Here is a 19,182-nt window from a genome sequence, read left to right on the forward strand (position 1 = left end):
TCTGTTGAGATTTAGTTCTCTGTAAAACACTGATTTCTTGATGTTCTGCATATTTTGATCTTATTTTCTTCCTGACAAAGCAAAGCAAACCAAAATGAAAACAAAACAAAGGGGAATAAAGCTGTGCTGTACTCTGAGTCCAAATCTGAGGTTCAGTTTCTCCTCTGGAAGTCTGTCTATTTATGCTACGTTGGACATTGGGCATTGCAGTGGTGAAAAGTACTGTTTGTGCTGGTTTTCCACCCTTCTTCCTTTCCTTCTACCTTACAGAAAACAAAGGAGAAAAAATGAGGAATAACTTACTAACTGCAAAGGAAAATCTGCTATTTTGAAATTCTGTGACTGAGAGAAGCAAGGGTTTGATATATGTCATATTTTTCCTGATTATCAAGATATTGAACTTAATAGGAGGGTAAGATTTTTTAGAATATTAAAGACAGTGCCATCTGTAACAAGTGTGGCAAGTATGTGACTGCTTTCCTGTGGTTGGTTTGGCGCCATACTCTCCTTTCTTAGTGTTTCCTTTAAGGAGAACTGGCAAGACAGGGACAGAAGAATGCTGTGTCTGAAAGACTAATCTCAGGAGGAGGCAGGAAGCCAGGATGGTTTTTCTCTTATGCCTTTTAGGAAAGCAATTAGCAATCTTTGGTGAGTAGCAAGGTGGTCATAACCTGTTTGGTGTCCATCCTGCTCTAGATAGGTGAAGAAGAGTTGTGCAGTTAGGGTTCTGAGGAGCATCCAACCATACTGTGCTCTTCAGAATTGATAAATGAGATTCCCCTGGGAATATTTGCCTTCATTTTATACCTGAATTGCCCTAGCTATGACTGTTTTCTAGGAATAGCAAGTTTTCTTTATTTTCCATGTATTTCTCTGTAGCTTTTCACCCAGTACCAGCAGTTATCAGGAATATGCAATCTTATTTTATCATAGGCACACATCACAGGTCTATTCACACAACCCACATTAAAAATGTTTCTGTTTTTTGACTTTTTTACTCCCTTCAGATAGATATATCTTATGGAAGGCAGTAGAGCTGTGTCAAAGATTCATGCTGTGCTCTGCAATGACATGAGCTCGTTCAGCACTGGCGGCAGCTGATTTGTATTGATGGAGACTTCCTACGTGTTGAACAGAGACATAATCTGTATTTGTGCCAGAAATCATTGTTTCCCACCTGTACAGTATAATCTGCTTCTAATGCCTGTGACCTATTTTTAAATCTATTTCTTTATGGCTGCTTTTGTGCCATATTTACAGAAACACTACAGAAATGGTCAGTAAAGGGTGCGGATACCAGCCGTGTACTTCTCCCTATTTTGTGGTGCATTCTTAAGAAAAGAAACCACAAACCAAACAGCGGTACAGCTATTTGTTATGCATATTTACCACTCACTGGAAGAAATCATATCTTTCATCATTTATCCACAAAGAGCTGTTGTGCTCTGAATTGTACATAACTTCTGCTGTCTTTTGCAGACTCATCTAAGCAAAAGATATCTGCTCTGTGTCTTTCATGTAGAGCTGAATGCTCTCTTATCTGTAGTTTGCCATCAAAATTGCAAACAAAAATGTGGCAGGAAAATACTGACTACAGATGAAAGTGCTTATAAATTAAACATACCATGCAACAGGACTTTCAATTTAAGTACCATTTCTTAAGCTTTGAAAGCATTTTGTAATGGAGATGATATTAAATTCTACACAAACTACATGGAAGTTAGTAAGACCCAGCAGTTTGCTAACAGCATAACAAATAACAAATTATAGCAGTTTAATCTGATGATGGATTAATTAATATGATCTGAAAAGCAAATTGTATGGTGTTTTTCAGAAGGGAAACTGGCATTAGAGAAGACTGTCATAAATAACACCGCATGTAGCATTTCTGACTAAAAGATTACACAATGCTCACAAAAACTGCAGCATCGACACATTAATAGATTAAACTGGTAATTGAAAGGTGCAGTTTAAAATCCAGAAAGACATTTCAGAAGATGATTTCAAGGGGCAGCAAATTCTTATTTATCAATCTAAATATTAAGATGTGGTAGCAGGGAAATTGCAGTGTAATCAATCAGGTGTTATTATATATATGCTCAAATATACATGCCCAGATAAGAGAGACTGCAAAAGTGGGAGAATACACTCACAGTGTGAGTAGCTAATGGCTTCTGCCAGTACATTTGTCACTGTCTTTCTCATCACTGTCCCTGAAGAGTGTGGAGAGCAGAAAAGAGGCTCCAGCTTGGCTATGTGGTACATGCCAGTCCCCCTTTTAAGACCATGCTGAGTAGCATTACTTTTAGGGGACTGCCACGGCCTGAAAAGTATTGGCAGACTGACTCTAAGCAGGACTCTGCTGAGAGCATGGGTCAGAGGAGGCAGGAGAAAGGTTAGAAATTAACATGAAAGGCACAGATTTTCTTTTGAATGCTTTTTATCTCTGTAAATACTCTGAAAACTTACAGATCCCTGCACATCTGGTTTTTAATGCAGTGTGGTTAAATGCATGACTTCCCTCAGTGCCTTTTCACACATTTAAGTTTTTCTCTCTGAAGTTACCTGCTTTATCATAGATCAGCAAAATAATGTGAAATGCCTGTTGGGGTAAGAAAACTATCATACAGGCGAGTACTCTGGTAAGGTTTAGCAGCCAGAAGAAGTTGACCAAAAGATGGGAGCAAAATCTGTAGGAATGAAAGTGACAAGTATTTACTTGTGATCCTTAGTTACATATTTAGACTGAAAAGAGACTTAAAAACTCCTTAACTCCTTGTCCTTTAAGATATGCAAAAGTCACAACTGGATGATCTTGGATGCTAGCAAACCCATGGATATTGGCAAACAGTTGTCAAACATAGATTAGGCTTCCAGGTCTGCCATAGTGCAGAGGTTCATTAGATCTATCAGCCTTAGACCTGGAGCTGGCAGCCTGTTTTCATTATTCTGTCCTACTAAAATCTATGAGTTATCATGTTTCCTTCTTCTCCACCTCACTTAAGGGAGCTGTTTTTACTGTATGCCAATATGAATCACAAAGGAAATTAAGAAATTATTTCTATCATTCCTCTTTCTTACTACATGTGCTGGTGCTATGAAGCCAACTGGAAGCAAGAAAGTCAGGGAGAGGACATCAAGCAATCTTAGAAAGACCAAGAGTGTGATTTCCACTGCTCTGTCCTTACCTGAATGTTCCTGCCCCATATTGCACCCACTCATCCAGCAGGGAATGGCAGAAAAGAGGGTTCAACAGGAAAATGGAGGTGTCGCTGTGGGAGCAGAGGTTTGTCTAGCAGTGCAGACCCCCTTCTCACCCCACTGCCTCTAGTACACAATCCCAGTTGCAGACAGCCTCAGGAAAGCAGTTCAGCAGCCCTGTGGCTGTCTGGCTGAGTTTTCTTGACAGTTGGCTTTTTTTGCATAGTTTGAAAGTAGCTAGCTGCAGACTGTTGGCTTCATGTTGGTGGTTCTGTCTTTGAGAGGTCACTGAGATGGCTGGGAGGTTGCTACTGGAAGTTGTCAGTATCAGTTATCATGGGCTATTTTTTGTTCTGAAGTGGTCCTCCTCTGCTGCAAAAATTCTGCTTAATGTAAAAATGTTTTTACCACTGCTGAATGAGGGCCGTTCCCAAGGCGTTAGACTGTCCAACTTGACAGGTTTTAAATAGTGTTCATATGGTGTTAATTGGCTTAATTGTATTAAGTACAGGATTATGTTTTACTAGCTAAGCGTGGGGTGTAGGATTCATATTCATCCATGAGGAAATAATTCTTTGCAGTCCCTGTTTACTCAGCTCCTGCTTGCTTCACAGCTCTTGCACTTGCTTCTCATGGACTGCGATTATAAATATTGGTTTATTTAGGCAATCAGGCTTATCACTGACTGTATCTGATGTGACTGTCACTTTAATACTCAAAGAAGCACATACACAGAGTGACTTCAGCCTGTGTCTCATCTCCTTTCCTAAAGCAAGGCGAGAGAGCTCCTCCTTTCCTCCAGGGAGAGGATTATGGCAGCAGATCTGTAACAGTCTGCACCCTGCTTGGGAGGGCTGCTGAGAACTGCTGGGAGAGGAGATGTGTGGCTTATGCACAGCATGAAGCAGCTTAGCTCCCTGAGGTGTAATTTTAAGCTCTTCTTGGTTTTAATAATGGTTATACTTGAACCATTTTTCTCTAGCTTTCCATACTAACCCTTAGCTGGAACATTATGTAAGAAGAAATACTCTTTTCTAGTATGATCCAAATGGTTCTTTATTTTGCAGCTCCTGGCAGGGCCTTAGAGTGTCTGTTTCTTAGTCTAGCTGTCTTTGTGTGTGTGTGTGTGTATATATATATATATATGTATATATATACTTATATATTTTTATATATAAATGAAAATGTAAACTTCAAATGAAATCAGTTACCTTTTTCTTAGTTGCCCTTTTTTACCTTGATTGATTTGTGATAGCAGACCCCAGTGCTTCTGCAGTTTTTGAATAACTGTTCGTAGCATGTTTTAATAGTAAAATAAAATAAAATAAAAGTTAAAATTAAGATTGATATGAAATGATATGTAGTTTTAAAAAAATCTCAATGGAACAAAATTTCAAGGGTTTCCCTTTTTCAAGATATTTTTCAATTAATAGTGCTTTCAAGTAGATTACACACTTTAATGGCACACAGGGACACTGTGGAGTTAATGTTGTGGCCAAAAAGGTGTTTTGAGAAGAAACCTTTATGGATTATGTTTTATTGTAATCTTTTATGGCATTGCAAGCTGCAGATTCCAAAAAGCCTAAGAAAATGGTTAAGAACATACTGTGCTAGTGAATACAGGTATTTCAATACATTAATCATTTTACTCAGTAACTCCAGTGGCATGTTGATTCATCTGTACTCAAGAGACTGTGGTCAGTCCCTGGTGCCCTAGGTCAGGCTGAGGAATGGAACCACAGTCATTTTGCAGGAAGTTTATACTGGTTCAGGCTGTGCCTTGGAATACTGGGTAGCCTCCTGTGGGAAAGGAAACAGCGGGGAAGGGATCAGAACAGCTGTGCATGCCCATGCCAATGTATAGCCCTGTTTCAATGACCCTACCAATGAAGTTTCACAGCAGGAGGAGGCACTAGCAAATGTTCTGTAGTCAAAAGCAGTACCTGGAGATGATGGTGAAGAGCTTATAAAGTGCATGGGAAAGAGCAAATAGACACCATCTGTTCAAAGTGCACACAAAAAAAAATCTGAATTTTGCTTCATGATCTCCTTAAATATGGTTGTGTTTGGCTGGAATTTTTTCAGCGGTTCCATTGCTCTTTTTACTGTCTGTGCCGTGTTCTTCATATTCTTTCAGCAGGTTTCTGTGTATTTGAGTGTTTTTTTTCCCCAAAAATACTGCAGTATGAAAGAGTACATAGGTAATTTAGTTTAAGCAGAAAATAATGAGACAAAAGTAACAACAATGCACAGAGTGAATTTTTGCACTTTGTCTAAAGTGGATTCCTTTCACTCCACTGGGTTTTTTTTTTTTTTTGAAAATACTATATTTCATCTTGAAATTACTTTAACATGATGTCCACTGTACTATAGGAAGGAAGAACTGCTTGTAATCCATTGTGATAATAATGGTGAATAGACAATCATTTATCATGAAATTATTACAGATCGGTTTCTTGGAAGAAGGTGAGTTTTGGCCTTTACATATGAACAGAAAATTGGAAACTGTAGTGTAATGCATTTATCTACAGTTACTCATTTTATCTTAAACATCTTTATACTTTGCTCTTTTTCAGCAGGATCAGAAAGTCTTGAAAGTTAAATTGCAATTGATGTCCATCTTTGAATGTTTTGGATTTTTTTTCCCCCCCTCTGGAAGCATTTCTACATTAGAAAAAACACCAGCCTTGGTTTCTTTAGTCATGCTTGTGTCTTTCTACCCTTTGTTAATATGATTCTCATTTAGAAACAGGAACTGTGAAATGTGGTGAGGAATAAATAGATCTCTTCTAAATAGACATTGTCAAGGAAGAGCTAAGGAAGTGAATTGTGCAAATTCTTAGAACCGAGTAACGTTTATTTCAGAAAAAGACTTACTTCTCAGCTCTCTACTTTATCAGAATATCCTCTAAGATGAAGCGGAGCAAACTGTATAAAAGATGGTACAAATTCTGGAAATGGATGAATAAAGATGATAATGGACCATGACATTTGGTTGTTGTCACATTTTTAAGAAAGATAATATGCTATTTTTAAAATCATATCTGGTGTGAAAATGGAGCCATTCATTTTAATTTTATTCAAAAGGAATATAAGGTCGGAACCTGCTTTATGTGTGTCTTGACTAGCACTTCAGTTTTCTTTTTTTTTTTTTTTGTCTGGCAGATGTAGATGTGGTTAGAAATGAAATGGGATTTTATGGGTGCATAAGTTAGGTCTTTTAAACCAAGAGCATCTGTTGGTCACTTTGGGACTCTGATTTGTGGAGAAAGTGAAAGATAATAGCACTGGGTATCAGCTTCTTCTCTGAGGTGTTTCATCAGGTGTATAGCTCTCAATTGCCAGGGTAGTTCTCACGTACTTGGAATGAGTGGAATCAGTGCCACCTCCATCGGCTGGGCTTCCAGACATCCTTTCCTGCAGGGTTGACACTTGGTCATTCCCTCCCTATATATGCTATATGTCCTGACCCTACTGTTCCTGGACAGAGTGCTTCTATCTACAGTGATGAGTAGCTAGTGATTGTGTAGATTTTGTGTTAATTCTGGGACTTGGTGGTTTATGCTGGTAAGCAGGGCGAAGTCAGCTTCATGGGGTGTATTCATCACCTTCAGTTGCTGGGACATGGTGTGAAACATGCTTTAGGGATGCTACCATGGTCTCAGCATTCATTTAATTACTTGAACTTTACAGTCAGCAGAGACGGTACTTGGCCAAGGCTGTCTACTGGGAAATCTGTAACAGTGCAGAAATTTCAGTTCAGGTATGCACTATCAGATTCTAATTAAGGGAAAAAAACCCAAAAACAAGCACATCTCAAAATTAGTCAAAATAACTTCATTTGCCAAAATAAGCTCCTGTTTCGTAGCAGCATAACCCTAAAATATAAGTGTGCATGGCACAAACATAAAAACCATAGGAAGGGAAGCAGTCAGGAAGAATTTTCACATTTCTGAGAAAAAAAATAGAAACATTTTTCTGAATAGAACTTACTAAGGTATGCTACTGCTAGTGCAGTCTTCTGCAGTACCTTGATGAGGGTAGAACCTTGATGAATGAGGGTGATTCAGGCTAGATTCCAGTTTGTCTCATGTCAAAGCAAATGTAAATTCTTTATGGTAGCAACCCTACTCTCAGCACTTTACCTTAAAATTAGTACTAGAGTTTTTCCATGGCAAACCTTCAATTAGTTGTGCTGCATTATTCACCCAGTCCTTAATATGCAATGCCTGATGCAGTAATTCTGTAACATGGAATGCCATCTCATTGATCACAGCAAGTTCTGCTTAGAGGGCAGAACTAAAACACTTACTTGCAAGCTGCCTCTTGTGTTGCAGAATTTTAGCTTGTTGGTAATTAGGTTTCCAGCCAGGTTCAAAAGCTCAGTCAACAGGAGTAAATGCGCTGAGAGCTGTTCATCTTAGGTCTGGTGAGAGGGAACTTCTGCTTGACTGATTAATGTGTTAGGTGGGGGGGTGGGAGTTTCCATATGACTAAGATTTATTTAAATGATTAGGCGGAGATTCTCAAAGGACCCTGAGAGTTTCTTGAAGAATAATTTCTAGTGCTTGACTCCATTAGTCTAGTGTGCCTGTTCCAGGCCGAGTCTGTGGGTTTCTAAAACTTGAGTTTGAAATTTGAGAATTCCCACTGATTTTTGTAGACTTCTTAGTAGGAAATTTAATTTCTTGCAAAACTTGAGAAAGACTCTATTATTTGAAACTGAAGAAGTGCCCACTGACTTTCTGCAGATCAGATGAGATGAAGAGAGAAAGAAACAACTCACTAATAAGAAAAATGGACCTGCTGAAATGTGGAAAAACAAAAATGGGTAATGACTTTTGGCTTTTTCAGTTTTCTGAACTGCACTTGCTAAGTGGCATCAGAATTACATAGAAATTTTCTATGTCTGTTGTTCTTTTGACATCACAGATGAATTTTTAGAAGTGTTATATTAGTGTCTGGAATACTACAGAATGCAGAACCATTTTTTTTTCAGTGTTTATTTGGAATAATAATCACAGAAAATATCTCCAGCTAAGGTACTGAGAAAGTTGCTGTCATCTTAATAGTTTCTATAGTTTGCTTTTCCAGTTCTTAAAAATTCCAAAGGCAAATGTATGTCAGAGTGAGGAGAAATTTCTGTTTGTTTCCTGTATTCACTCTAGTAAATATATAATTCTACTTACTGATTGAGTTGACTGAACCATAAATAAATCGAAAAAAACCTGCTGTATTTACATCTAGTAAAAAGTCTTTTAAGTACAGCAGTGTCTTGAACTTAAGAAAAAGTAGTAGATAGAAGTACAAGCATTGTTTTTAGGCAAAATAATTTTATTCCTTAAAATGTTGCTAATCTGAAATCACATAAGAAAAGTATACTAGTAGGAATTTTGTTAATGAGTACTTGAAGTGAAAAAGGTGATTTTCTTATCTCACTGTAAAGAACACAAACTTTATTTTAATGAGGTTTGGTATCCACATAAATCTGGATTCAATAGCGATATTTGTTAGTTCTTCTCAGTGCTTTTTTTGTTCATTCTGATTTTGTAGTTGTGAAACATCAAATTGACTCCCTCTGGTGGTTGAAACAAAGTCTCTGCATTCCAGAGCCTTTTAGAGATCCCTCCGTTCTGGAGAGCACAAATCACGAGTGATGTTTTCTAAGTTTAGTGTTACATCACTATGAAAAACCATAGAAATAATTTTTTCTTGCTCTCATACACTGTAGCATCAGTAGTAGGCTGGTATTGCTATGTTTTGAATTCCAAGGAGAGATTTACAGCCCTTTATCAAGAAATCAAAGTCAAAAGAAAGTGAACACAGATATGAACAAAGTAGGCTTGAAATAATTTACTGGGGTGAAAAGTGAAAAAAAACTGCATAGGTGCAATTTAGATAAGTAGTGTAATAGTAATGATTCTAAGTGTGTCACACAATTACATGAACAAGATCTTTTATACCTAGCTTTTTTTTTTTCAGTCTGAGAATATTATTCGATTTTAAAAGTAAACACCTAAGAGTTTATCTTTGCCAAGACACCCTTTTAGTATAAAAGGAATAATTCTTCAGTATTTGGATTACATCTGAACCTGAGATGTCTGTCTCCATTTTTCAAGTAATTCCCCCAAATCCCAAATGGCAAAATATAAGAGACTTTTTGTGATTGCTTACTGCAAATGATTATGGTTTGGATCTATAGTCTACAAAACCACAACTGTCTTCACATTAATGAAATGAAAATATAAGAAAGCATCCTAGACGACTGGCATTTCTTTGCTTGTGAGTTCATAATGCTTTTTGTATATTTTATGTAATCTCTTTTACTGGAGTGCCTGCATTATATAAGGTCTCAGTAATGGAAATGAGGCCATCTGCATGGTAGTCAAGGTTGTTTCCTGAAAGACATTGTCTGCAGTAGAAAATAAATTGGATGAAGACCTCTAAAGCCTTCACAGTCCTTGCATCAAGCTGAGAGGGACCTTCCTCAGTAACCTCTCCTTAGCTTTCTGTAGAGTAGCCTGTTTTCTCTGCCTACTGATGTCATAATCCATCCAACTTTGGCGCTTGACTGCTGCCTAATATTCCCATCAGCTATATTAGCATTGTTTCTGCTTTTCATATTCTGCCACTCCTGATTGAATGCTGCCATCTAACAAGCCCTACCTTTCTTTTGCCTTGCACCATCACTGGTGCAACTGAGTAGTAAGTATCTTTTCGATTTATTTTCCCTGCCTTACCCACAATGTTTGTCTATGCATTTTGTCAACCCTTCTGCTGCTAGGTATCAGTAATCCAGCAATTTAAAAAAACAGCAAGCCAGCAATTTAGTGTTATTTATTCATTTTATTTCAGTCCCTGTGCAAATATTCTTGGTGCCTTATGTGAGCAGAAGGAGAGAGAGTCCCCTGAGTGTGCTGCAGTTCAAGGCAATGTGGTACAAAGGGGAGCAGAATAGGAAAAAATATATGATACAAACAGATGCATCTTTGCTAATAAACATCTGCAACTGTAATTCTGTGTAGACTACATAGGAGCTTTATTTCTGAGCCAGCAAGTAAGAAATATTGTCTTACCGCTTTCCAACTGGCATGACATTTAATATCTCATTAGCATGATTCTTTAAAAGGCATTAATATATTTCTATTGGATTTTTCCTCTCCTCTCAGGGATGTTTCTGTTCAGTCCTCACTGTTTCTGTGCTTAGGATCAGCAGCATTTTCAGCCCAATGCTTGATCAGGATGTTCTGTAGAGATTTACAAGAAACATTGGAATAATGGAAGTTCCGTCTTGATTTCCTGAGTATAATAGACAGGTTGTAAGCCTAAGAAGTTACATGTAAATTCTAGATTTTGCTATGCAGCAAAAAGGACAAAAACCAACCCCCAAATTAGTGTAATGTTTTGAGGAGCACATACTTCTACAACAACAGCAAAAGAAACTGGGAGATACGGTTTTCAATGCAATTTTGGAGTCAGTCTTTTTTTTTTTTTTCCCTAAAAACAAAGTTGCCAACAGTTCCTTGAAAGATTTGCCCTATATCTTGCCTTCCAAGGGTTTTGTTTGGAGCATTGGCTGTCACACCCCTGAAATAGCAATGCTATTTGGAGATACTTGTTCAGCAAACCTCAACCCTCTGTCTTACTTGCTTGGAGCATGCTGCCCTGTGATACTTTAGGACATACCTGCTGGCATGCCCAAATGGTAGCTGTTTTGATACCCTCACTTCAAGGAAGAACTTTTCCCCCCTCTCCTTTCTCTCTGCCATCACCTTGAGACTAGAATAGTGGTAGTCCCACTGCTGTGAATTATTCAGCAGGTGTAAACTCAGCAGTGTCACAAATGTGTCTGCAGCATTCACAGAGTGGAGAAGAGATGAAAGAAAAGTAAGGGAAAAATCCTAAGTTCTGGATGTATTTGGTACACTTTGTAGCAGCCTTGTATTGCCTCTGCATCAGTGACTAAGCAAAGACTGCAGGTCTCTGGAACCTTCCATGGTGCCCTTTCAGTCATCCCTAGCAACCTGGGGCACTTGATACACTGTCTTTTAATGTAAAATGGTACTGACACAATTGAAAACATCTCATGTGGGTGCAGCATCATTTGTTATACACGATTTAAAAAGGGAAGTTAGAGGAACCTTTTGTATCATGTCTGGTCCATAATTTTTTCATAGCATTTCAGAATATGATGCAGGAATTATGTATGTATGCAAGTGCACAGACACAATTTTTGTCACGTGTGCTCTCAATCTAACTAGTTAATTTTAAGTTTTTATTGAAGTGACTGGAAGATACTGATAAGGTGGTACTTGCTGACTTGGAGACATTGTGCCTACATAGTTCTTTGACTATTAAGTGGTGCTGCTGCCAAATCGAACCTGAGTAGGCATCTTCACAGAGTTCTCACTGACAGTGGTACTGATTTGTGTACAGAAGATCCACAGACAAAAGATTGCTGTGTTACATTCTTCCCTGACACTTTTTTGTGCATGGATACCATGCAGAGGGCACATTAGTGTCTAATTGGTTAACCTGATGCCATAACTAACACTGATTTACTATCATAATCTAATGGAGTCATCAGTATGTCACAGATTTTGGAACTGACAATAAAGTTACATAGAAATTCTACATTCTAACTCTCCGTGCATTTAACTTTGTCCTGTTTTTATCTTTCCTGCAGTAGTAGTATCTAGAATTTAGGGTATTCATGCCCCTTATATCAAAAAGGCTTACTCTGGAAAGTGAAGATATGCCTGCGTGCTGATGGGTAGAGAGAAACGTGTATATAAGGGTTCTCCTAGGTGAAATATAAATAAAGTAACTCAGAACCCCAAATATAGCTCAGCTTGGATTTCTTGATAACAGATCATCTTGGGTTTGAGGTTAAAAGTGTTTCATGTTCTGATGTGATTTACTGGGAGCATTTGCCTTTATTCCTGTGACAGAAGTGGTTGGCCTGATATTTGCATGAACTCTCACAGGCTCATAAGTGGAACTTTCGCTCATGTGTTCCATATAGAAGAAAAAGCAAACACTATAATATTTTAAAAATTTCTGGTGATAACAAATTAGGTGGCATTTATGTTTGTGCTTGTTATGAGTTTTTGACTCAAAAGCCTATTTGGAGAGAAGGAATCTGATTTTAGTAAATCAATATAATAATGCCTTTGATTCTTTACAAAAGCCAGCTAACTGTAACTTCAGTGCTGGTATTTCAAGGCCTCTCACTGATATTTTAGAAGTTTGTGGTTGTTTGAGCTTCCTTTCCAGGCCCTGGGGAAATAAGAGTATGGTAAATCAAAGCCCAGATCGCTGTTTGCATTTATTTTACTTCTCATTATGACATGTATGCAAACAGTTAAAAGAAATAGAAAGAAATAGGAAAAAGGTATAATCATGATAAGATCCCTTTTTTCCGAACAAAGGGGAACCTTTTCTAGTTTAATTTATTACACTTCTCCTTAATACTATAAACTGAATTGAGTGCTTCATCAAGTTTGACAGTTGACTTATACTTCTAATTCAGTGATAGTAGTTTTTAAAATAATTACTGACTCTTGAGGTAATCCAAGAAAATAACTGGGAAGTACTTTTTCTCTTCTGAAATGTTTCTTAACTTCTTCCATTTTTTCTTTTCCAAGTGAGGAATTTTAAAACTACAAAGTGCAGTTGAGTACTTAACTGCCAAAAAAAGTCATTGTGCTACCTTTGAAAGAAATTTTCCATTTTCATTTGCAGTTTTTCTGCTTTCTTTGCCTGTGACAACCAAAATCTAGTGTAAGATTGAGGATATATAATGAATAAAAAAATATTTAGTAATATTCAGTGAAATCTAGGTGACACTTTCAGTTTGATGCACTCCCTAGCATAACTGAGAGAATGAAGAAAGAAACTGCTGATTTTATACATCGCATTAAAGTTTTATAAGTGTCATCCTAAATCTGGATGCTTTTGTCCCTATGCTAAAATGAGATGCTCTGAAGGCTGTCTTCTTTCACCCCTGTTCTCTTGAGAGAGGCTCTGCATCTAGCTTCTCAGGTGGCATAAAGAAGCTTTGCCTATATTGAAGTTAGCAGAGGAATGACAGATTATGCCAGCTGAGAATTGAGGTACAAGACTTTAGCTACCAGAGCTGAAATGATAAAAGCATCCCATGGGAGGTAACCTAACCTTTTGCAGTTTATTGATCATCTGACTTGTACTTCTGATGTCACTGGTTATTCTTAACATTTCAGCTTCTTGCTCCTGCCTTCTGCCATGCAGGTCTTGCTGCGGCACCGCTTCCCCCGGGAAGCTGCCAGCCCCCTCTCCTCCAGGGAACAGGCTCCAGATTAGGACATTTTCTGCACTCCTGAACACTGAAGAATCGCTGTGGCATTTTTCATGCCAGTATCAGTCCTCTTTAGTCAAGGCTATTCAAAACCACTTTGCTCGCTTAATTTCCCAGCATCATCACCACAGGCACATCGCTCCTGTGTTAGCTCTTTGTTTACACTGTGGCCTCAGTGCCACCTTATCACAGTGCCAGGGCTGCTCTTAGATTACAGAGTGAGCAGTGTCCCTCTAATGCAGCTCCTCAGAGCAGAAATTTAACTCCTTTTCCTGTGTCTCATCCTCTGCTCATGTCTTATTGCCTGGCCAGTCCTTCTCTGTCCCATCTCCTGCCAGTTACTTTATGGTTCACATTGCTTCAAAATTTCCCTCTTACCCTCTGTTCCCTATTCCTGCAACTTTCAGCCTCCTATGCTATTTCATCTTTTCAGTCTTTCCAAAGATTTTTTTCAATCTGTTTCAAAGACACTGTTACAACTTTTCAGGTACCAGTGCTTTTCAAGTCCTGAATGAGTTGGCACATAAATCTGGTTAAAAAAATTCTAGGTTTAAATTTTAGAGTAAATTTGAAGTATTATCTTTATTGGTGAGGGGGTGAATCTTCCACTCTTCTCAGCATTAAGGGCTCTTTTCTGTAAATTCCTCAGTGCTCTGATTATGTCGTGACTGACTGATGGCTAATTCTGCAAAAAATGAAGGGTTTTTACTTTCTTATATAGAGGCCAAATGGAGCCAGTTTCCTTTACACTAAAATGTGCAACATTATTCTGGTTTGTTTTCATTTTATAAAAAGCATATGAAAACTATGAAAAATACTGTACAAGTTAATAATAACTTTGTGCTCTTTTTTTTGTAGAGCAGAGTTCAAAAGAGTAGCACTGGTATAAACTCTCACTGTCTTTTCTTTGTAATACTTCACCAAGATGCTGTCTGGGGTAAAGTGTATCATTTCTTTGCATACTGGGTTTTCTAGATTTTACTTGGGTTTTGTTTGTTTTCAAGAATATGTTTTTGTTATCTAATTCTGCTGGTTGGAGAAACTTGTCATTTGTCTTTTGTCAGATGTAGCTTTAATTTAGTTTTCCAGCTTCTGTGGTCCTCCTTGTTCACTTTATAAGCCTTAACTGCTTCTTCTGTATAAGTTGAACAGCCAAGGCAGGAGGACAGGGCTCACTAGCTTCATGCCCTGTTCCTGTCTCCAGCCTTTTTTATTGTCCCAGCCCAACAATGTAGCTGAGACATTCCTTTGGGAAAAGATTAATTTGTATCCCTGCAGTTCCAGCAGTCCACAGAGTTCCTCTTAGGGAAGAATCATAAATGTACTAGAGGAGATGGTCTATAAGCCAGTCTACTAGAATTCTTCTTGATTGTATCTCAAATCAGGAGTGGCATCTGTTCGGCTGATGACAGTACTCCTTGTTTAAGTTCCTAGATTTAAAGGTGGCAGGAATGTCTGCCAAGAAAGGTAACTGCCAACAAAAAAACAAAAAGGAAAAAAAAAAGAGGATTGCCTGTCTTGGGAGATGGTGGTAAGAAAGCGGGCTGCTTTATTTTCTGATGTTTTCCTTTAGCATTTTGTGATTTGGAAGATTTGTGTTTCTAATATACCAGGAATTTAAACCAGTCACCAGAAACAGAGATTGAAATGCCATCTTTTAGTGGAAGACTTAACAGTTGTTCAGTGTTCCCATTGTAAGGAACAGTTTCAAAATGCAAAGCCTGAGGGTTAAACCAAGCTTACATGCTTCAAGCATCTAAATCACTCAACAAGAATGCCATTTTTCAAGTGTCTTATTTTCTTTCCACAGAATTTCAGCCCTGTGGGAAGTGCCATCTATAGACTATAATTGATATGGACACTCTTCTGAGACTATTATTGTTGTTATGTTTCAAGATAAAGGCAATTGAGTATTTATAGGAAAAATAAATACATATGCCTTTTGCAATGTGTTGTAACTGAAAATTAAATATTTTTCTACTCAAATTTTGGCATATTTCCTGGAATCACTGAGCTTTCAGTAACGTTTTTAGTTAATATTCTGCAGCCTACTGTTGTATTCAGCACAGCTGACATGAGCTCAGAGTTTGTCTTTATTTAACCTTAGAGAGGAATCCCAGGCTTGCTCTGTAGTTGGCAGAGCTGTTAGGAAGGATCTGCTGTGGACTGCAGTGTAGAGAGTGAGGGCAGGGTCTGAACCATGCTGCTGCAGCTTTACTCCATTGGTGATATGAAAATCCTGAACAATAAGTGAAGTTAGCCTTGATCAAACTCTGATAAATATTTGCTTTCCATCCCTTTCCTTCTTTGTCCAATATTTTTATGAATCCTGTTGCTTAGATCCTGCATCCCTCTGCTCCTCGTAATGTTTGAAGTTGAGTGCATTGATTTGGACATTAATTTTTTACCTCTAGAATATATATATCCGTGTAGAGGGGGTTAAAAAACATAAAAATCCAAATGAGAGTAAGCATCCTGCATCTCCTTTGCTCTCCAGAGACTTAAAATTGCAATGGTGTGGTGGTGAGAGGAAGATGCTTCAGCTAAAAGTCAAAGCATTTAAAGACACTGATTCTGATTCTCTGCTCCATTACACATTTTTCACACTGAGGTAGCTCCACAGAGCTGCTTTGTCTCTTTCTTGTCAACTAGTAACAAGCATTAGGACTGTGAAATAGACACTAGCAAACCATTCAGTTTGATTTGTGATCTTATAGTTACTTGTTTAGTATAATTTCATTTATGAGGTTGACTATTACCCTGTTTAGTACAGTATTAAGACAGTAATTACCCCTAAAGGTTAATATTTGCTATGTCAGCAGTTATTAGAAGTATTTGTGGTAACTTTACTCATAACAATATTTATGCCAGGAAATAAATGCTTGTCTTTATTTGTGCTTATTTATGCATGTCTTTGGCAAACACTGGCACTGAAATGACATTAAATATTATGTATTGATTTCTATGGATTCAAGTCTAGAACTACCCTAATATTTCTTTTCCCCCACATTAAGGAATGAGGCTAAGGTCAACTTGATGAAGCAGATATTCCACTGCTAGATATATTGTCTGAGTGTGTGAAAATTCTAGAAAATGTGTAAGTTATGAAGCTGAGCCCAATTTCAGTTGCAGATTTTACTAACAGTGAAAAGGAAATTTCCATTGTTAAAAAATCTGAAGGCTTCCCCTCATGCTATGCTCTCTCAAAATGAAGAAATGGGATGCTGGTTCAAGATGGAATTTATAATCAGCCTCTGAATCACCGTGCAGATCTCTGAAGGTTGATTTTCAGCCAGTATCTGCAAAATAAGCTGCAGGGTTCAGTTTGCAAACACCATTGTGACCCAAACCCTGCAGGGCTCAGTTTGCAAACACTATTGTGAACCAGACCCTGCAGGGTTTGCTGAGCTCCAGTTACTGCTCCTAGTAAGGCTTATTATCCTGTCACAGAAGATGTAAGAAAATCCATCTCTCCCCTTTAAACATGATAAACCTTTGTCACCTACAATGCAATTAATGTTAAAAATAGAAGAGTGCTGATGATAAGATTGTGACTTGCAGGCAATGAGCCGTTGTCCAAGTACAGGGGACTTATCTGGCGGGCCAGTCAGCCTACACAGTTTGCTGTCAAGTTTGCTGATTGCCATTTCTCTCTGGGTTTGATGAAATATTCATGTCTTTGCTCTGCTCTCTGCAAGCACTATTGATTTCTTGTATAAACGCAGCTATATTTAGTCTAGACAAATGGAATGTGGATTGCTGCTGAATAAATGGGATGAAAGGCTGGGGGTTTGCCTGGCCGTTTCTCTTGGTCGGTGGCAATTATTTATAATCAAGAGTAGTTTTTGTAAGTTAAAGGTGATTTTTTATAATTTAGTGATTAGTCTCAGAACAAAAGTAAGCACTTAGACACGATCATTCTGTTGGGATAGTGGGTTAAGAAGCCAAATTATGCTCTGAGGTTTGCAATCACAGTTGTTAGGATTTAAAAAAAAAAAAAAAAAAGAGGGCCCAGAAAGGTGTATGTTTTCAGAATATTACAACTAAAGAAGTGTGATCAGTAGAAAGATGTGGTGCCTTTTCTCTTATTTTTACAAAATCTTTTACTAATAGATTTGGTCATACAGTTAGAATTCAGTCCACTCCATTTGCTGCAGTTTCAACTTTTACTGCTTCAGTTTTGCTGTCTCTGTTTACTAGAATATTTCTGTTTCGTTTTGGTTTTCTCTTTGGAAACAAATACAGCTGCAGAAGAGAAGAAGGAGAAAATATGCTTAAAATCTTGTTCCAGAGTAATTTCCGACAGCATGTTTGTTTTCAGTTGATAATCTTATTTTCCAGTGAAGATAGTGGAGGAATAAGAACTGGAGTGAATGTGTTTGTGTTTCACTGTCCTCTTGTGGATGGAATCAGAATTTCTGGGCTTTATCAGAGACCTTCAGCTGCTATTTATTTTCCTCTTGTAGTTATGCTGCTTGTTAGTCTTTTGTTCTTTTGAAACAGATAAAATTACACACACTCTCTTTACTTGATGTGAAACCCAGAGCTTTACAAGTATTGTAGTGAAAGTGATCAAATCGCTCTGTTCTGCTGCCTTTTAGTCCCTTTGATTTAAATTAGGAGACAGAAAATACAGGGTCCTCCATTAAGTACTTTAATTCTGGGTTAAGAATTTATAACATTGCTACAACAAACTGAAATAATTAATTTTCTTACAGGCCATATATAGTGTGCTATGCATGGTAGTCACTTTTCCAAAAGCTGTATTAAAACTTACTTAGTGTGTCAAATTATTTCCCCATGTTATATGTTTTTCCTCTGTGTTTGCCAGGTATATTTATATGCAGTAGCCATGAAGCACAGAGTAGCTTTTCATGTGTAACACTGTCCTCAGAAAAATCTGGTCACTAGCTTTGAAAAATCTCTTGCAGTGCAGAGGGAACTGCAAGGCCTTCATTTTATGCTGAGGAAGTGCCCTGAGTGTTTATTGTGTAGCATCAATAGTGCCTAGGAGATTTTCACTAAATATTGCTCCACTGGGCTATGACATGGTTTTAGAACCTGGGTTGTGTGTTAACCCGTTTAGCAGAATGTAAATCTGGGAGTATTTTTGCAGAGAATGGAGAGGAAGTGCTGAATATTGCCTACAGCACAGATTGCATTTAATGTTTTGAAAGGTCTGTGCATTGAAACAGTCTTTGAGCGAAATCAGTCTTTTTCCCAGTAGGAATGCTCTCTATTCTCCATCTCCTGTTATATTTGATATGTGCATGTTTTGTTGTTTGCTTCCCACAGTGGATGTGAAGTCGGAGGTTCCCGTGGGACTGGAGCCTATCTCACCGTTAGACCTGCGAACCGATCTCAGGATGATGGTTCCCATGGTGGACCCGATTATGCGCGAGAAGCAGCTCCAGCAGGAGCTGCTCCTGATCCAGCAGCAGCAGCAAATCCAGAAACAACTGCTCATTGCAGAGTTCCAGAAGCAGCATGAAAACCTGACCCGCCAACATCAGGCCCAGCTCCAGGAGCACATTAAGGTAGCAACATTTTTCATTTATCCTTTACTTTATCTGCAAAATTAGTATGCTCAAGCATGCACAGAAATGGAGCATGCCTGGAAGGTTTGCTGTGACTGGGAGATGTAT

At 38.1% G+C, this 19,182-nt stretch overlaps 1 protein-coding gene across 1 annotated transcript in view; it reads left to right on the plus strand.

The window, feature by feature from the left end:
* The window catches only part of HDAC9 (histone deacetylase 9), a 270,154-nt gene that overhangs the window by 31,086 nt on the left and 219,886 nt on the right, over positions 1 to 19,182 (plus strand). The window contains exon 3 of the mRNA XM_062500976.1: positions 18,833 to 19,074. Within this exon, the coding sequence (XP_062356960.1) occupies positions 18,833 to 19,074 (242 nt within the window). The remainder of the gene's footprint in view (positions 1 to 18,832; positions 19,075 to 19,182) is intronic.

The sequence above is a fragment of the Cinclus cinclus genome, chromosome 1, assembly GCF_963662255.1.
Source record: "Cinclus cinclus chromosome 1, bCinCin1.1, whole genome shotgun sequence".
Taxonomy (NCBI): Eukaryota; Metazoa; Chordata; class Aves; order Passeriformes; family Cinclidae; genus Cinclus; species Cinclus cinclus.